This window comes from Acartia tonsa, chromosome 10 (genome assembly GCF_053477335.1).
Source record: "Acartia tonsa isolate MP-2025a chromosome 10, ASM5347733v1, whole genome shotgun sequence".
NCBI lineage: Eukaryota > Metazoa > Arthropoda > Copepoda > Calanoida > Acartiidae > Acartia > Acartia tonsa.
The window spans coordinates 7,830,727-7,849,873 of NC_137269.1; the positions used below are offsets into that span (position 1 = coordinate 7,830,727).

The window sequence follows — 19,147 nt, forward strand, 5'->3', positions numbered from 1 at the left end:
CTCGGGGCTAAAAAAACTAGTTTTAATCTTATAATTGTACATTCTATTTCCGCGGAAAGCCGTTTATAATACGATACGAGAAATAACTATTAAGAGTTTCGTGGACTTATAAATCCCTTATCCCTTTTTTCAGGTTCAGACTTCCAGCTGACCCACAGGCGGCTGAAACGCGGCTGCAGAGCCATGAGAAAAAAAAACTAAAATAACATGATTATTTTTTAGTATGTTGGCACGCCACCTTATGCTGGTTTGTTCTTGTTCGCCAACATTGAAAAATACATTCAAGATCAGCTGTACAGATGCAATATAGGCAAAAACAACATTTCTTACTGCTTTTTAAGCAAGAAGATTTTTGGATCATGGTAAGAAAACGAGGTAGCGCGTTTCGTTGTATTTTCACAGTAGCTTTTCTCCTATTTCAAGCCACTGCGGAGCATTCATTTACATTTACCTAACCTTACCTAACCTAGAATAACCTATCAAAAGCTACTGTGAAAATACGACGAAACCCGCTAATTCGTTTTCTTTCCATGATCCAGATTTTCATTTATATTAAAATATTTTTTTCAAAATGTTTGTTTTTATAGCATTCAGAAAGCAAGAGGCATTTTGTAAGAAAAGCAAAGATTCGGCAGAATGGATTTCAACAAGTTTAGATGGGTAATTAGATTTTTTAAAAGCGAAGCTTTTCTATTAATAGGGTCGGTCCGTCCATCCGTACCGGTTAGCTCTTTTCGTTTATTAAGGAATGTTATAATTGTCCTATCGATTTCAAACTTTGCAAGGTGAATCCTGTAACAAATTTTTAACAACAAATGTTTTATGTGTTGTAATATAATTGTTTTTTTGGAGTACTGATTCCTTTACAATAAGGTACACTATTATAAGCAAAGTATCTGTATAATCACGTCCTAAAAATATCAGTATGTTCTTAAACAGTATTATGTATTTAAGAAGTTTTGCAACAAATCTACGTACAATTTTGTCAAACTGATATATTTCTATTTTGCATATTCAGTTCTGACACTCTACAAGGGTTAATGTTCGTCTGTCATACAGTTTCAGAGCTTTGCTTTTATGGATGTTGCCATCCATGCCTTTATACTTTATTTTTATCATTTTTAATAATTTTTTTTAGTATATTTAAACAATATAATAGAATGCGGAATTGAAGTGACACCACAATATTGGTGTAATGATGGATATAGAATACGTGGATATTGTGACGGGGAATTTTTTGTCGTCAATTTAGGTTGCTATTAAAATATTCAGATAGTGGTCAATATGTTTTTCTATGGCCAAAGAAGGGGATGGGGTAAGGTCATAAGAGGGGAAAAAGGAGTGGCTATCATTATATTTGCCAGCTAGGAGAAACATTTCATCAGGGCAGGCAAGAAACGTATTCTATATTCGGATCATTGAAAGAAAACGAAGTTTCCGGTTTCGTCGTTTTTTCACAGTAGCCTTTCTCCTATTTCTAGCCCCTGCGGGGGGCTCTAGCCCTTCGGGGCATATTTTCTAACCCTGCGGGGCAATCATTAACATTTACTTAACCTAACCTAACCTAAAATAACCCTTCAAAATCTACCGTAAAAATACGACCCAGGATTTAAATAATACCAGAAAAAAACCTAGTTTTTACCACTTTTACGGTAAAATTTTACCAGACTTTACGTTATAAAAAGTGGTAAAAACCTTGGTAAATTTTACCAAAAAGTGGTAAAAACATTTTTTCTGGTACTTTCTCACGGTTTTTACCACCTGTTTTACCACAATTTTCGGTCAAATTTTACCAGATTTCCGGTAAAATATTACCATTTTAGGACGCAAATTTATACCAGATTTTGACCAATTTTACCACTTTTTTGGTAAAATCTTACCGCAAATTTCTGTAAGATTTTACCGAAAAAGTGGTAAATCTGGTCAACACCTGGTAATATTTTCGTCCTAAATTGGTAAAATTTACCGGAAATCTGGTAAAATTTGACTGAAAATTGCGGTAAAATCGGGTGGTAAAAATCGTGAGAAAGTGGTAAAAAACGACCGACCCTAATTATAGAGAAACTTCGCTTTTAAAAATAGAAAAAATTATAAAATTTTTTGTTGTATTTTTATATTTATTTAACTTGAACATATAATAATAATTCTAATAATCAGCAGCCGTTCTCAATGTCGCGCAGCTGAGGACCCTTGGGTGCGCCGCCAAACACACAAGTGTTCTTGATTCTACTGCTCTGGCCGAACTGTTGCGCAACCTCCTGGATTTGCTGGGCACCGGCCCCATTCCCTCGTAGAACTGATATTCAACCTGGAATAAAATTGCTCATTAGTTAATTAGATAATTACAGGGATATAAAGGGATAAGACAATGGCTGATAAATTGATGTTCATCTCTAATGATGATACACATCGTTACCCCTTCTGTAGATTACAATAAGTGATTGAAATGTTAGGACACTCAACTTAATGAACCAACCAATAAAAAATCAATAAAAGTACCCAAGGTTGTTAGGCCAAAGAATAAGAAAATGTTATTTTAAAACTTTGGGGGCTAGTGTAATTTACAGCCCAATGTCCCATCCCTCCCTACTAAATATCTAATCTATAATACAAAGTAGAACGATGTCTGTCTGTCCGTCCGTCTGTCTGTCTGTCTGTCCGTCCGTCCCTTAAGATCTCGGTAACCACTGAACCGATCAGATTCTACTCTTCAGGGAATTTACCTACTTTATCACCTCTTGGGGCAAAGCCCCTAGAGGCTAGGGGCGAAGCCGCTAGTTAAATACAATAGGATCACAGTCGCCTTCAGATATATATTTTGGGTTAACAAAACTGGTTTTAATTTTAGAATTTTTTATTTTAATGGAAAATTGTCTGTCAAACTATCAGGGTGATAATGCTTATCATCATTGGATATTAACAACAATTTATCGTCCATTGTCTTATTCCTTAAGATCCTTAGATTTTAATAAAACAAAGAGTAGCTACGCCCCCCCCCCCCCACACACACACCAAAAAATCTTTATTTTTTTCAATTTAAAACTTAAGTAAAGCGGAGGGTCGATATACTTCATTATAGTGCCTCTAGAGGCCTCTAAAGGCGCATTTTTCACTATAATTTCAAATTGATTTACCTAGATTAGCTATGCCCTGCATGTAAGCATCTTTGCTGGCAGCTGTTTTAAACACCTCTTTCTCCATGTTATCTCCACTTCTACGACAGACAAAATAGTTATTAATATATAGTTATAAGATATAAATGGTTAAATATGTCAAGGGTTAATAATTCATAAAGCGTATATATTTGCAAAACGACTTTTGTAAATGTGTACCTATACAGTATTTTTTAAAGGTTTTGCAGTTTGTACTATTGCAATAATTTCAGGGTTCGGAAGCCGCAGCCGCAGCCTCAGCCTCAGCCACCATCAGCCGCGCGGCTTACGAGAAGCCTCAAAATCAGCCGCGCGGCTTCCTCAGCCACCCAATAAGCCTCAGCCTTAGTCGCAGCCGCGCGGCTTAAAGAAAACATAAGCCACTGTAAGCCTCAGCCGCATTCAGCCACTGTAAGCCTCAGCCACTGTAAGCCTCAGCCACAAAACTCCAATTCAGCCACATTAAGCCTCAGCCGCACTAAGCCTCATTCAGCCAACACCCCTCTAAGCCTCAGCCGCAATCAGCCGCGCGGCTTATAGTTGGGGAAGCCTCAGCCACACTCAGCCGCGCGGCTGTTAATAATTTGAAGCCGCAGCCGCACTCAGCCGCGCGGCTTCAAGAAAGCCGCAGCTGCAAAGTTATGATTATGCCGCAGCCGCAGCCGCGCGGCTTGATATTTGTAAGCCGCAGCCTCAGCCGCAGCTTAATTTTTTTAATTCAGCCGCAGCTTTGACACAGCCGCGCGGCTGAGATATTGTAAGCCCCAGCCGCAGCCGCAGGTGCTAAATTAGTACAAGCCTCAGCCGTCAATTCAGCCGCGGGGCTTAATTTTCATTTAATTTTGTCTGTCTGAAGCTTAAGATCTCAGCAACCACTGAACTGACAATGTTGTCCTTCTCAGGAATCCTTTTACTAAAGTAACAGGATGTCTGTGTGTCTGTGTATCTGTGTGTCTGTACCGAAGGATCTCTCTAACCGCTGAACCGATCAGGTTCTCCTTAACAGGGTAGCTTCTCATAGGTCCTGGGAAGGTTTATAACTATTTTTTTGGGGGTGGGACACCCCCAACCCCCCAAAAAAATTTAAAATCCCCCCCCCTCAAAAAAAGAAATTTTTTTTAAAATTTTTTAAACTAAAATTAAAAATGAGGGGGGAGGCCCCCCCCCCTAAAAAAAAAATTCCCCCCCCCAAAAAAAATTTTTTTTTACTTTTCTTTAAAAATTTAAAATAAGAAATTGGGTTATTAAATTTGACTCTCTCTCTTCCTCAAGTGCCCCCTAGAGGCCTCTAGGGGCGTATCCGCTAGTTATATATATATTGACATTGGATGGTTTTGAGCTAATTTTGGGGTGGGGGTCAGACATTTCCATCGCCAAAAAATAATTTTTTTAAATGTTATACTTTTAAATTTTTTTATATTCTTTTATAAAATTTTATCTTAAGTTTTTTTTTAAAATTACAACATAGAAACTACCATCTCGAACAACTACAAAAAGTTTGAACCTGTAATGTAAGAGCTCCAGTGGGGCAATCAGTTAGCGCACGGTTCTTCTACACTGTTATGCCGGGGTTATAAGTTCGAATTTCACCAGGAGCAATACGTTTTTGAACGTTGATACTTATGAATATTATTGAATACTATTTATAGGGTAACTGCCCTACTGACGTTTGCCTAATTTTATTGTTTTTAAAAGATACAAATTTTTCAGAATTTACTTAATATTCACTATGAATTTGTATTATCTTAAATTTTTTTTCTTGTACAAGTGGCCTATTTAGCTCAATGGTAGAGCACTCGTCTTGTAAACTAGGGACCGTGAGTTCAAACCTCACAGGATCCAAACAATTTTTGTGATACTCAAGTTATATAGTAGCTTCTCTATTATTTTTCCGTTTAGGTACGCAATACTTGTTCTATATAATTAAGCTTCATTATGTTATACAATTTCTGAATTTATAAGCAATACATGAATCGATATATTATTACTTTGATGTTGTCCATATTTTCATGTACTCTGATAAAGAAATAATCTCAGCTGGCTAAAATAACAATAACCCCCATACACCCCCTTTAATCCATCTCTCCCCTCTTATGGGATATATAAATGAACTGGCCAATAAATGAGGTCCATAATTTTATTAACAAATCTTCTTTTTTTTAATATATCCACATATTCTATTATATAAAGTGGTAATGTGAAGCTTCTTATTGATCCAGGGAAAGTTTATAATTTTTTGGGGGAAATGTATCTTTTCCCTCCCAAAAAAAGATGACCCTCAAAATAAATTATTTTTGCTTCCCTTAAGTATTCCTAGAGGTTTTAGGGGCGCAGCCACTAGTATCCTTTAACCATTAACTCATTACATATTAAAACAGGTTTTAAAAGTATGTACATAAGAGTTATACCTATGAAATTTAGCACCCAATAATTTATTAAATTGTGATATTTAGACCTAAATTTTTCTTCAAAATTTCTGTCACCTTTGGTCTAGGGGTAAGTGTGGCAGTCGTGTGTTGGAAAGGTTCTTGGTTCAATTCCACCAAGAATTTAATGTGATTAAAGTTTTTATTCTGCTATGGACATTGGGACAATGGACAATAATTTTTGTTTCCTCTCATTTATATTTAGTTATTTTCCTCTCAAGTTGAAAAAAAAATTTAAAAGGAGGGTGGATATAATGTGTAAAAAAAGATTAGAGGAGATTTGTTCTAGGTAAACTTACTTTATTTGTAATATTATTAACTAAATTTTAATATAAAATTGCTTTACACCTATGTTCTAAGGTTTAGTGCACCATAATGTGTAAGAAAGGTTTTCTGTTCAATTCCACCAAGAATTACATATGATTATTTCTAAAACCTTGTATAAAGTATGGAGAGTTATTTTGTCTGTAGATTAAGAATTCGATAACTACTGAACTAATGAAAACTTTTTAAATTGCCTTTTCCAAGTTTTTGAATTTTTTAAAAAACTGAAATTAAAACTGGTGGGTGCTCAACTAAACTCCCCCCTATTTTCCCATAAAAAAATAATAAAAGTCACCCTTCATCCCCCCAAATTTTTTTTTCTTCTGGGATTCGAACCCGGATGATAGATGGTTCAAAGCTGTTACCGTACCAAAAAGCTATCAGAGCTCCAATATTTCAAAATGAAAATTTGTCTTATTTTTAGATCATTAAGTATTATGATGTCTGTTTGTTTGTCTGTCTATATGTTTGTACTACAGGATCTCGCTAACTACTAAACCGATATGGTGCTCCTATTCAGGGTAGTTTCTTATAGGTACTGGGAAGGTTTACAACTATTTTGGGGGAGGGTACCATCACATTACCAGAAAAAAATTGCCTTAGAAAAAAAATTAAACATCACCCCAAAATTAAAAATGGGATTTACTCGCCCCGGCCCTCCCCACCCAATAAAAATCACCCTACCCCCCAAAAAATTATTTTAATTCAGTTCTTCTTTTTCCAGTACCTATTGTTTAGTATTTTTTGTAATAACTTCATAATTACATTGTCATTAAGATTATGTGACATAAAAAGTTAGTCATAAAAATTATACCCATGAATAATTGTAATAAAAAGCACTTTTGTAAAAAAAACATTTTTCATAAGAGGTAAGTTTTTATGACAAATACATTTATTGCAAGTGTACATATGATAAGCATTTTAAAGACGATTATTTTTAAAACAAATTTAACCTGCGTACCATGGCTCAACATGTAGCGCATCTGCTTGTCATCATGGAGGTAATAGGTTCGAATCTTGGCCAGACACTGCGTGAAAACTGAAGACGTTAAATGGTTCCTACTGCAGCTATGCCAGGTATGCAACATGTAAAGTTAGAGTATGAGGATTTCCTTGGCTCATAAACAGGCGTAACTCATTACCATAAAACTTTCAGGCAGGTAGTTCAATAAAAAAAAGTTGGTTGCTGGATAGATGTCACTTAAACTAATACAGAAAAGGATAGAATTGGTTCCCCAAGGTTCAACAAGTAGCGCAAAAAAGGCGTAACTCATTACCATAGGACTTTCTGGCAGGTAGTTGGTTGCTGGATAGATGTCACTTAAATTGGAAAGAATTGGTTCCCCTTAATTATCCAAGGTTCAACAAGAAGCGCATCTGCTTGTCATCATGGAGGTAATAGGTTCGAATCTCGCGCAGACACTGCGTTATAACTGAAGACATTAAATGGTTCCTACTGCTGCTATGGCAGGTGTGCAACATGTAAAGTTGAAGTAGGAGGATTTCCTTGGCTCATAAACAGGCGTAACTCATTACCATAAAACTTTCAGGTAGGTAGTTCAATAAAAAAAAGTTGGTTGCTGGATAGATGTCACTTGAACTAATACAGAAAAGGAAAGAATTGGTTCCCCAAGGTTCAACAAGTAGCGCATCTGCTTGTCATCAGGGATGTAATAGGTTCGAATCTCGCGCAGACACTGCGTTATAACTGAAGACATTAAATGGTTCCTAGGTGCTAGGTGTGCAACATGAACAGGCGCAAAGGAAAGATATAATTCCCCTTAATTATCCAGGGTTGTTGGACCTCGAGTTAATGTCATAGAAACCCTCGACCGTGGCTCAACATGTAGCGCATCGGCTCGTCGTCTGGGAGTTGATAGGCTTTGTACTGCATCATAACTAAAGATGTTGAAATAAATTCCTACTGCTAAAAAACTTGTATAAAACTTTGGGTACCAGTATAAAACTTTGGGTATCAGAATAAATTTTTGTCTATTAGTATAAAACTTTGGGTACCAGTATAAAACTTTGGGTACCAGAATAAATTTTTGGCTATTAGTATAAAATTTTGGGTACCAGTATAAAACTTTGGGTACCAGTATAAAACTTTGGGTACCAATATAAAATTTGGGTACCAGTATCAAACTTTGGGTACTTGTATATAACTTAAGGTACCAGTATAAAACTTTGGGTACCAATATTAAAACAAAATTTTAGGTATTAGTATAAAATTTTGGGTACCAGTATAAAACTTTGGGTACCAGTATAAAACTTTGGGTACCAGTATAAAACTTTGGGTACCAGTATAAAATTTGGGTACCAGTATAAAATTTGGGTAACTGTATAAAACTTTGGGTACCAGTATAAAACTTTGGGTACCAGTATAAAATTTGGGTACCTGTATAAAACTTTGGGTACCAGTAAAAAACTTTGGGTACCAGTATAAATTTTTAGTACCAGTATAAAACTTTTGGTACCAGTTTAAAACTTTGGGTACCAGTATAAAACTTTGGGTACCAGTATAAAACTTTTGGTTCTAGTATAAAACTTTGGGCACCAGTAAAAAACTTTGGGTACCAGTATAAATTTTTAGTACCAGTATAAAACTTTGGGTACCAGTTTAAAACTTTGGGTACCAGTATAAAACTTTGGGTACCAGTATAAAACTTTGGGTTCTAGTATAAAACTTTTGGTACAAGTATAAAACTTTGGGTACCAGAATAAAATTTGAGTACTAGTCTAAAACTTTGGGTACCTGTATAAAAACTTTGGGTACCAGTATAAAACTTTGAGTACTAGTATAAAACTTTGGGTACTAGAATAAAACTTTGGATACCAGAATAAAATTTGAGTACTAGTATATAATTTTGGGTACTAGTATAAAACTTTGGGTACCAGTATAAAACTTTGGGTACCAGTATAAAATTTTGGGTACCAGTATAAAACTTTGGGTACCAGTATAAAACTTTGGGTACCAGAATAAAACTTTGGGTACCAGTATAAAATTTTGGGTACCAGTATAAAACTTTGGGTACCAGTATAAAACTTTGTGTACCAGTATAAAACTTTGGTTACCAGTAAAATTTGGGTACCAGTATAAAACTTTGGGTTCTAGTCTAAAACTTTGGGTACCATTATAAAACTTTGGGTACCAGACTAAAACTTTGGGTACCAGTATAAAACATTGAGTAACAGTATAAAACTTTGGGTACTAGAATAAAACTTTGGGTAGCAGAATAAAATTTGAGTACTTGTATATAATTTTGGGTACCAGTATAAAACTTTGGGTACTAGAATAAAACTTTGGGTACCAGAATAAACTTTGGGTACCAGTATAAAACTTTGGGTACCAGTATAAAATTTGGGTACTAATTTTGAATCAAACATTTGAAAAAATCCTGCTGTCCTCCCCCCTCTTCCCTCCACTCTTATTCTCACAACCCCTAACCACCCTCAACTCTCCAAAAAATGTCCTAGAATGCATTTGAAAAATCCAATTTAGCCGAAGCCTCAGCTGCAAAGCTTATTTTATAATCAGCCATAAGATCAGCCGCAAGGCTTAATATTGTATTCAGCCGCAGCCGCATTCAGCTGCGCGGCTGAATTTAATTCAGCCACAGCCTCAGCCGCACGGCTTTCAGTAAGCCGCAGCCTCAGAATCAGCCGCGAGGCTTAATTATGTTATCAGCCACTCTCAGCCTCAGCCTCACTCAGCCGCGCGGCTTAATTTTCCAATCAGCCACTGTAAGCCGCAGCCGCTATGAGCCGCGCGGCTTTCAGTAAGCCGCAGCCTCAGCCACAAATCCTTCAGCCACTGTAAGCCTCAGCCACCCTCAGCCACTGTAAGCCTCAGCCGCTCGAAGCCTCAGCCACAAAATTCCAATTCAGCCACTGTAAGCCTCAGCCACCCCAATTCTTATTAAGCCTCAGCCGCATTCAGCCGCAGCCACTCTCAGCCGCACTAAGCCTCAGCCACTCTCAGCCTCAGCCACTTCCATAACTTTAAGCAGCCGCAGCCGCAGCCGCAGCCGCAAATTAGGATTCAGCCGCAGCCGCAGCCGCGCGGCTGATAGCGCGGCTTCCGAACCCTGAATAATTTACACTGTTAGTGTTGAAGATTTGCAGAAATGGACGAACACAAACACTTAAGGTATATTTTATGATAAAATCTTTTCCAGTATGGCTTCGAAACCGATTACTATATATAATATCCACTGGATTAGAACCGGTTCCGAGCCATACTGAAAAAAAAACCTGTAGCGTATTGAATTATATCTAGTTTTAGACGAATATAAAAATGTACAATTATAATATTAAAACCAGTTTTGTTAGCCAGTGCATTAGGCATCTCATGTTACAGTGTTGAAGATTTGCAGAAATGGACGAACACAAACACTTTAGGTACATTTATGATAAAATCTTTTCTTGTATTCATTCGAATCCGGTGGATAGGAACCGGTTCTCATCCATACGAAAAATCTATGTCTAGCATCGTATTATATCCAGTTTTCTACGAATATAGAAATGTACAATCACAAGATTAAAACTAGTTTTTTTAGCCGGTGCCTTCGGCACCACGGGGCTAAAAAAAACTAGTTTTAATCTTATAATTGTACATTCTATATCCGCGGAAAGCCGTTTATAATACGATACGAGAAATAACTATTCCAGTATGGCTTCGAAACCGATTACTATATATAATATCCACTGGATTAGAACCGGTTCCGAGCCATACTGAAAAAAAACCTGTAGCGTATTGAATTATATCTAGTTTTAGACGAATATAAAAATGTACAATTATAATATTAAAATGTTAGCCATTGCAGTGCATTAGGCAACTCATGGCTAAAATAAACTGGTTTTAATCTTATTATTGTACATTTTATTTCCGCGGAAAGCTGTTTATGATATGATGCAATATATAACTATTATTTTGAACCTACCTAATTCCCCACTTTCCCTCATTCAGAACCTTGTTAAGTTTGGTCAGCTGATGGGCTCGAAACTCTGGGCTTTTCCAGTCTTCCAGGACGTCCTGAAGTTACACAGTTTTATTTAACATCTGTGATACAAAGTAGAACGATGTCTGTCTGAAGCATAAGATCTCAGTAACCACTGAACCGATTGGGCTCTACTCTTCAGGGAATATACCTACTGGTCCTTTGATGGCTTTAAGCTATTTTCTTTTTAAGATATTTAAAGAAAAATGTAAAATAACCCCCCACCAAAAAAATACCTACCACCTCAAAAAAACTTTGGGGGCTAGTGTAATTTACAGCCCAATGTCCCATCCCTCCCTACTAAATATCTAATCTATAATACAAAGTAGAACGATGTCTGTCTGTCTGTCCGTCCGTCTGTCTGTCTGTCTGTCCGTCCGTCCGTCCGTCCGTCCCTTAAGATCTCGGTAACCACTGAACCGATCAGATTCTACTCTTCAGGGAATTTACCTACTTTATCACCTCTTGGGGCAAAGTTCAGATCGAAATTCGAATTCTAAGTGCCATTTAATCACAGATTACGAGATGGTTGCATTAAAACCCCCCTTACATACCTATTGAAGGAACAAAAAGGTCTTTCCGCCAAGATATTACTGCTGCACAGACAATGGCGAATAAATATTGTGCAGAATACAAATCCCTGTTACCTTTGCAAAGACTATATACCTGTGTTTTGGATCGAACATGCCAACGAGACCGTCATACCGGCCACCTCCTGCCACGGATCCAACTGTGATTGGTTCTCCCTTATCATCCACGGAATCTCCACACAAAACCTGAAAAAAGGAGAAATATATTGTAATATAATATTTTAGCAGACAGAGGAAGAAAAAGGACAAAACATAAGAACAGCGAATTATAGAGTAGCCTGGCTCATAAAAAACGTATTTATAAAAAAAGACTTGTTAATGACAGGTTGGTATAAAAAAAGGCTCGTTAATGACAGGCTGGTATTAAATAAAAAATATACAGATATTCAAAGTCATTATGTGTCAAATGTCGACTAGCTAAAATCCAATCATATAGGTAAACAATGTTTTCTTGGGTAAAAGTGAAATGCAGAAGGAGTAATTTAGTCAGTAAGCGGAAACTTAAAACTTTAACATTGAAACTAAGGTTGGCAATTCTAATCCTAATCTGGAATTTTAACAGCGGATTCGGATTGTTAAGGGGGGGGGGGGAGTTCTGACACATTTGCGTAAATCTGGTGTATAGGCTTTATCTTTGGACTGAGAGGATAGGTTATTAGGGATAAAATCATTCTTATATGATGAATTTCCCCCAGATTTAAGATTTTTTGGATAGGCCTCCAGGTTCCGGAGCTCCAGGCCTCCAGGTGGTCTCTCTACAGGTAAAAATAAAAAAAATATTTTTTTTAAAGAGTTAGATGTCAGCTTATGAGACAAAATATGTATGCTTTTTCTTCAGATATGTGAATAACAATCAAAATGAAGCATATTTTGTTTTATAAGTTAACCTCTAGGGTAAAGTGGGGCGAACTCGGTGTTTTTTTCGGTTTTTTGAACCTGCAAATCGTAAAAATTATTTTTTTAAAATGGGACCAATACCAGTAGAAAGATCTCGGAAAAGTCGATCAGGTCCTAAAAGGACGTAAACCTAGGACTTTGGGAAGTTTGTCAAAATTGATCTCTAAAACGGCACCGACTTCGCCCCGCCTTGAGGCGAAGTCGGTAGGGCATTTTCAAGCTTCGAAAAATCGATGACGTATTGATTTTATTACAGCATGCCCAAAAGGTAAAAGTTGCTAAATGTAATAAAGAGTATGCACAAAGAATTTTATTAAGATAGGTCAATTTTTTCTACCAAAAAAAATAATTTTTCCGAAGTACGCGAAATTTGACTTTTTTTTTCGAAAATTTTTTTAATAAAAAACATAAAAATACTACTAGAAAAAATAACTTTTTATGACTTTAAAGGCCTGATCCTTAAAATTCAGGCAATTTTGAATAGATTTGCCCAAAAAAAAATTAGTTCTATTAGCAAAATTTCCTAAAAAAATCAAGTTGAAAAAAAGAGAAATTTGACTTTTTTCTCGAAAATTTCACTTTTTTATATAAAATTGAAAAAGTTAGTATAAAAAGTGAAAAAACCGAATTCGCCCCGCTTCACTTTTAGTCGATTTAAGAAAAAACTATACAAGCTTTTTTAAAGTTTTAAACGGAAATGGATAGCCTATTAGATTCTTAATAAGTCCCCTGAAGACGTCTAAGCTCTAGCTCTTACCAGTTTTTGTCCAACTTACCGTTTTTCTGACCGAAGCAAAAAAATCGAAAAAAATTTTTTTTGTCGTCCGACTTTAAGACCCAATAAGTACCCAAAAAATTCATCTCACAAAAATTTCATTTTATACTTTTCGTAGGCAATTTAATAAGGAACAAATTTGATTTTATGTTTTTTTCTGTCAGTCGATTAGAACATGGAGAAAAATGTCATTTAATGAAGGTGGTCAAAAAAATACCGACTTCACCTCAAAACCGAGATCGCCCTGCTTTACCCTAACTATTAAAAAAAAAATCTTATTTTTAATTTTTACCTGTACAGAGACCACCTGGAGGCCTGGAGCTCCGGAACCTGGAGGCCTATCCAAAAAATCTTTTTAGCCGTTTTTTGGCTATTTTTAGGGCAAATCTAACATAAATTACGTAGGAATCAACTTTTTGAAACATATTTTTGCTTTAATCATGTGAAATGATACAAAAACGCATTTTTTTAGATTTTTAGTACCAGCAACTACCGGCTAGAACCGTTTGAAAACGTTTTGGAGCGGGTAAAGAGTATTATGTAAAGATAGGTTTCGTGATGGATTTCCGTTGTAAATAGTCAAAAAATGGCTAAACGGCTGAGCCGCCAGCTGCTACTTTTCCAACTTTTTGTTCGATTTAGGGAAAATAGACCTACCAAGGATTACTCATGCAAAATTTTAGATCAAAATTCGAATTCTAAGTGCCATTTGATTTATACATTGATTACGAGATGGTTGCATTACCCCCCCCCCTTTATTTTAAAAATGCCTTTTTAAATATTGCTAGAATCCGGAACCCGTCAAAAAAATCAAGAATCCGGAATCCACGGATTATTCAGTTTCATTTTTGTACAGATTTTTGTAAGAATCTGAACCCAGTCCAAAAAAATTGGACGGATTGCCAACCCTAATTGTAACAAATAAAGGACAAACAAAGGCTTAATAACCATCTAAGAACGTATAATAGGAGAATGTACTAACCGCTTCATAAATAACCCCAGTATAATAGTCCAGACCTCTGGCCAAACTCAGATCAAAAGATACATTCTCACTGCAGTTGTACAGCTCACAATACCTTAACAAAATTCAAATATTTTTATATCCATTAGGTACCTAATATTTCCAAAATCAAGCACTTTGGAAAACTGGATTTTAAGTCTTATTTTGATAAAAAGCCATGAAATAGCCCATACTTTTTAGTTTTCTTTTATAAAAAAAAATATCTTAAGACAGTAAGACGATAATTAAGACAACCTACTAATAATATAATGAAAGTACCCAGAGTTTAAGCTAACGACTGTTGAATGTTAATGAACAAAATTTACCTTCTAGAAAAAGAAAAAAAACTTACTTTAGCAACAATTTCATATCTTCAAGGCCTTGCTTAGCAATTTTACTCTTTGCAAGATCACCCTGGAGTAACTCATCAATAAGGGGTAGACCACCAGCCTTCTGCACATATTCACCAATCCTATAAAAGAATAGTTTTATATCGCAACGTATTATAGACAGCTTTACGCGTATAATAATATGAAAAACCTCAAAAAAAATTTTCTTTCTTTTTCTTTTAAAATCTAAAATACGAAAAATTAGGTTGATGAAACCTCCTGGGGCAAAGCCCCTAAAGGCCAGGGGCGAAGTCGCTAGTCAAAATATAATAGCACACTACGAAGAAATAGAAACCAATTAAAATATAAAATAGGGTTGGGCCGGATATCCGGCAATGTAATCATTCATATTATTTAACAAACATCCCTGTCAAAATGGCCTAGAAACCTACCCAAGAAAGTAGATGTCAGTCAAATGGTAAGTAATAATAATTCATTAATAGATTAAATCAATGCTTAGAACTTAGAAGTAGGATCAACTTAATAGTTACTTTTTAAGTTTTCATCGTTTTTAGCTGTAATTACAGTTGACGTAATTACAGTAGAAGTTCCAAATACTGACCTAAGATGTAGATACAGTTGGATTTTTCGGCATAATAGTTGCAGAAGTGCCGGGTGCTGGTGCACTTCTCCTGGTGGCTTTCATTGTCTTCACATTGTTTGCTCTGTTAGACTCTTCAGATCCTAAAATTTACAGATTTAAATATTTAAAAATTACATCTATAATACAAAGTATAATGAAGTCTGTCTGTCTATTTTGTTAACCTCAGAACCGCCAAGGTTGTGTTTTTCAAGGAATATATACCTACATTTTTTTGTTAGTTAAAAAAACGTTTTCTCATTCGTTGGCTGAACAAGTTTGGGGAATTTTTTTTGAATTTATTGCCCATTGTATTATCTCGTTAGATAAATCTGCTGATTTAGGTAATCATTTCTTGCATTACCTGCAATTTTTTTCCAAAGTCCATCCCCATCCGCTTCCTTCATTTTAGCGCTTGGAGCCCGGGCTCGTTTAGCCGGTAAAATGTCAGCAGCCGCTGCTACAGCCAGCGGCTCACTGTTGATTCGCTGCTTCCCTGCCTGCAGATCTGCAGCTCCTGTTGCCTGTGGCTCCAGCAAGCTTTTCTACAAAGTCAACATTTTTAGCAATAAGCGAAAAAAAATGGATGAGTTGGAATGGATATAGATTTTGTGGATTGTAACAGGGGATTTTTTTGCCGCCAATTTAGTTTGCTATTATAGTATTAAGATATTTTTCAGTATGTTCCTCCATTTATGAAATATTTCGATTTTTGGATAAGTAGGTACTACTTAATTATTAAAGAAAGTAATCTACATGTTAAGGGAGCTTCACGTAGGTCCTTGGATGGTTTTATGCTATTTAATATAAGTCATGGGTTGGTTTTGGGCACTTTTACCTTTTTAGACTGACAGAAGAAAAACAAACAAACATTCCATTACTTTTACTGTGTGTTTTTTTATAAGAACTTTTTTGAAAGCAATTTTACCCCACTTAGGTATAGTTATCAGAATTTAATGATTAATAGCTTATTTTTTTCGGTTTTTTAATATTCTTAATACCATTAAAGGAACATCAAAAAATATTTAAGTTTTTATTTAAAAAGTACAGTAAAATAAAAGCTCAAAACTTTAATTATATTAAAAACAAAGAAAATATGCCATTAATCATTAAATTCTGATAACTATACCTTAGTAGGGTAAAATTGCTTTCAAAAAAGTTCTCATAACAAAACACACTGTATAAAAATAAAAAGGATTAGGTACCTTTTGGTTGAGATTCGTTTACAGCTGACTTATTCTTATTTTGTAGTGCAGATGTTGAATGTGTCACACCCATAGATTCTCTCTTCTAAATAAATTAAATAGTTGAGTAAAGAAAACCCGCAATTTAATTATTTTTAAAATTACAACTTCTTTAGATTATAATTAGACATATTGCTAGGTAATTTTCAAAAGAAAGAAAAAGAACATAAGAAAAAAAGAATACTTTAATAGTTATTTCTTGCATCGTATTATAAACAACTTTCCGCGGATATAGAATGTACAATTATAAGGTTAAAACAATTTAAACTAGTTTTAATCTTATGTACTTTTTAATCTTTGTACTTTTTTATATTCGTAGAAAGCTGGATATAATTCGATGCTAGACATAGTTTTTTCGTATTGATGAGAACCGGTTCCTATCTACTGGATTACTCTTTATTACATTTAGCAACTTTTACCTTTTGGGCATGCTGTAATAAAATCAATACGTCATTACGATCCGTCGCCCCCAAGGATAATATCCCCACTTACCTGATAGCTCAAGTGTGGTTTAAATAGAACTGAAGCCTCTAACCAACTACAGAAGTAGAGGGTTACAAAAGTTTAAATTGATGTTATTTTTTTTTAATGTTAATATTGAATGTAATATAGTTTTGTAATGACATATAAAATATATTCGATAGAATATAAAAAAAATATAGTGCATTCAATATTAAAAAAAATATTTAAATATATATAGTTGTTAACCATATATATGCATGTATTTCCGGCCGGGTTCTTAAAAGATAATGCCGCGTTTTTTCGACATTTTTTACGCTATGAATAACAAGCGCGACATTCGCGAAATCTAAAAGAGTATACAATGATTTATTTAATTATTTCGCTTTTGATGGTACGGCCTTCATAGAAAAAAAAAAGATTATCTTCAATCCATTTTTGCTGCATATTAAATAATGCATCTTTTTAGAGCTGTGTTAGACATTAGAAAAATTGCTAAAAAAATAATTTAAAATTCAGTATTTTTAAGTTATATACTCTGTTTGAAATTCTATCGTCAACGTTCAATCAATCAATGTCTAAAAAACGCCGAAAAAATGTGGCATTCATCTTTTAAAAACCCATCTCAATGGTATTTCCGGTTGGCAGAGACAACATAAATATAGAAATCATGAAACATTGTTGTTCCACAATTTTGCCACATTTTTAAACATCTTGCTTAAAAAAATCTTCCAAACAAATTGTAAATTCTATAAATTTAAATATTTAGAGAAAATTGAGTAGTAATTTACTTCTTGATTCAAAATATTTGATTAAATTGAATCAAAACTAATAATTATTTTTGGCACTCTATATTCAAATAATCATAAGCTTATCAATAGTGCGCATGCGCGCACAGAGGTGCCATAAATTTCAAAACTTAAAAATATAAGTTTTGTAGCGAAATTACTCTATAATTCGAAATCTCTGTCTTTCTTTTAGAAACATTCAGGGGAATATACGAAAGCTTATATTTATATTAAAGATGAAAAATTGATAAATTCAAATGCACACGGCACATCTGCACACACACACCTGGATTTTTTTTCTTTTAATTTTAATTCGTCATGAAGCTAGCTCTAATAAGTAAATATTAAATTTGATATATTTTTGACGATGCGGGAGGATGTTTTAAAAGAAATGATGAAATAATTTTCAAGGTTTTAAAAAAAAAAGTTAGCTTTTTTTATGCGAAAAAATTCAATAAAAAGTAAAAATTGACCCGATTTTTGGTAAAAATTAACCAAGTTGGGTTTTTTTGCCAAAGTCCGAAAATCTGTACTTAGCCTCAAAAATTACCTTGTCAATTTTTACCAAAAAGTTGGTCAAATTTTACCAAGTTGATTTTTTTTGTCAAAGTCCAAAAATCTGTACTTAGCCTCAAAAATTACCTTGTCAATTTTTACCAAAAAGTTGGTCAAATTTTACCAAGTTGATTTTTTTTGTCAAAGTCCGAAAATCTGGACTTAGCCTCAAAAATTACCTTGTAAAATTTGACCAACTTTTTGGTAAAAATTGACCAAATTGCGTTTTTTGTCTAAGTCCGAAAATTCAGACTTAACCTGAAAAATAAAGTTGTAAAATTGACCATATTTTTGGTAAAACTTCCAAATGTGGTAAAATTCCAAAAAAAAAAAAACTTTGAAATTTAGGCTTCATTGTATAGAAATCATTATTTTAAAGTACTACAATTGATTTTGAAGAGCTTACATTAATTTAAAACACAAAAAACGGGGTTTTTTGTTTCGTCAAATTTTACAAAAAAAATGGTAAGATTTTACTAATTTCTTGGCTAACATTTTTGCTGGTAAAATTTACGACGAAACCGGTAAGATTTACCAGATTGACCAGCTTTACCACTTTTCCGGTAAAAAGGGTGAAATTTTCTGGTACTTCGTAGAACCTGGGGATGAAACCGGCAACTTCGTTTTCTTTCCATGATCCCTATATTCATTTGTGTAATATTTCAAGTTCAATAGTATATAGTTCCTAAAAGCACCGCTAGATGTTTCTAAACATTTCATAATGTATAATTTTAGTTTAAGCTTGTACAGTGAGAGGACCCGGACAACGGGGGACTCTGGATACTACAAGAGGCAGAGATTGACAAATACAACTTCTCTTGACTCTAGGCAAGGGTGTTCACATGATGCTTAGTCATTTTTAGTAGCGAAGCTTTTATATTATTCACTAGATTATACACTAACTGCTACGCCCCTAAGAGGCCTTTAGTGACACTTTAAATGTTTGGTTTTTATGAGAAATAATACGT

At 34.7% G+C, this 19,147-nt stretch overlaps 1 protein-coding gene and 1 long non-coding RNA gene across 4 annotated transcripts; one reads left to right on the plus strand and one right to left on the minus strand.

Moving 5' to 3' along the window:
- Positions 1 to 220: 220 nt before the first annotated feature.
- On the plus strand, positions 221 to 19,007 carry LOC145329308 (uncharacterized). The gene is made up of 3 exons (XR_013882860.1): positions 221 to 310; positions 588 to 660; positions 18,915 to 19,007. It is a non-coding gene; the product is annotated as an uncharacterized LOC145329308 (long non-coding RNA).
- LOC145329306 (histidine--tRNA ligase, mitochondrial-like) lies at positions 2,093 to 16,919 on the minus strand. 3 transcript variants are annotated; one of them, XR_013882859.1, is made up of 10 exons: positions 16,797 to 16,919; positions 16,339 to 16,423; positions 15,498 to 15,678; positions 15,116 to 15,237; positions 14,517 to 14,636; positions 14,147 to 14,240; positions 11,569 to 11,678; positions 10,846 to 10,937; positions 3,135 to 3,214; positions 2,093 to 2,308 (listed from the first exon to the last, which is right to left on the minus strand). XR_013882859.1 is itself a non-coding variant. In XM_080173367.1 (9 exons), the coding sequence occupies exons 5-9, from the start codon at positions 14,531 to 14,533 to the stop codon at positions 2,304 to 2,306; spliced, it is 306 nt and encodes a 101-aa protein (XP_080029493.1). In that variant the 5' UTR covers positions 14,534 to 14,636; positions 15,116 to 15,237; positions 15,498 to 15,678; positions 16,339 to 16,423; positions 16,797 to 16,919; the 3' UTR covers positions 2,097 to 2,303. The 3 variants fall into 3 exon arrangements, 2 of the variants coding, with proteins under 2 accessions (XP_080029493.1, XP_080029494.1); XM_080173367.1 differs by lacking the exon at positions 10,846 to 10,937 and having other exon boundaries at positions 2,097 to 2,308; XM_080173368.1 differs by lacking the exons at positions 3,135 to 3,214; positions 10,846 to 10,937 and having other exon boundaries at positions 2,097 to 2,308.
- Positions 19,008 to 19,147: the final 140 nt, after the last annotated feature.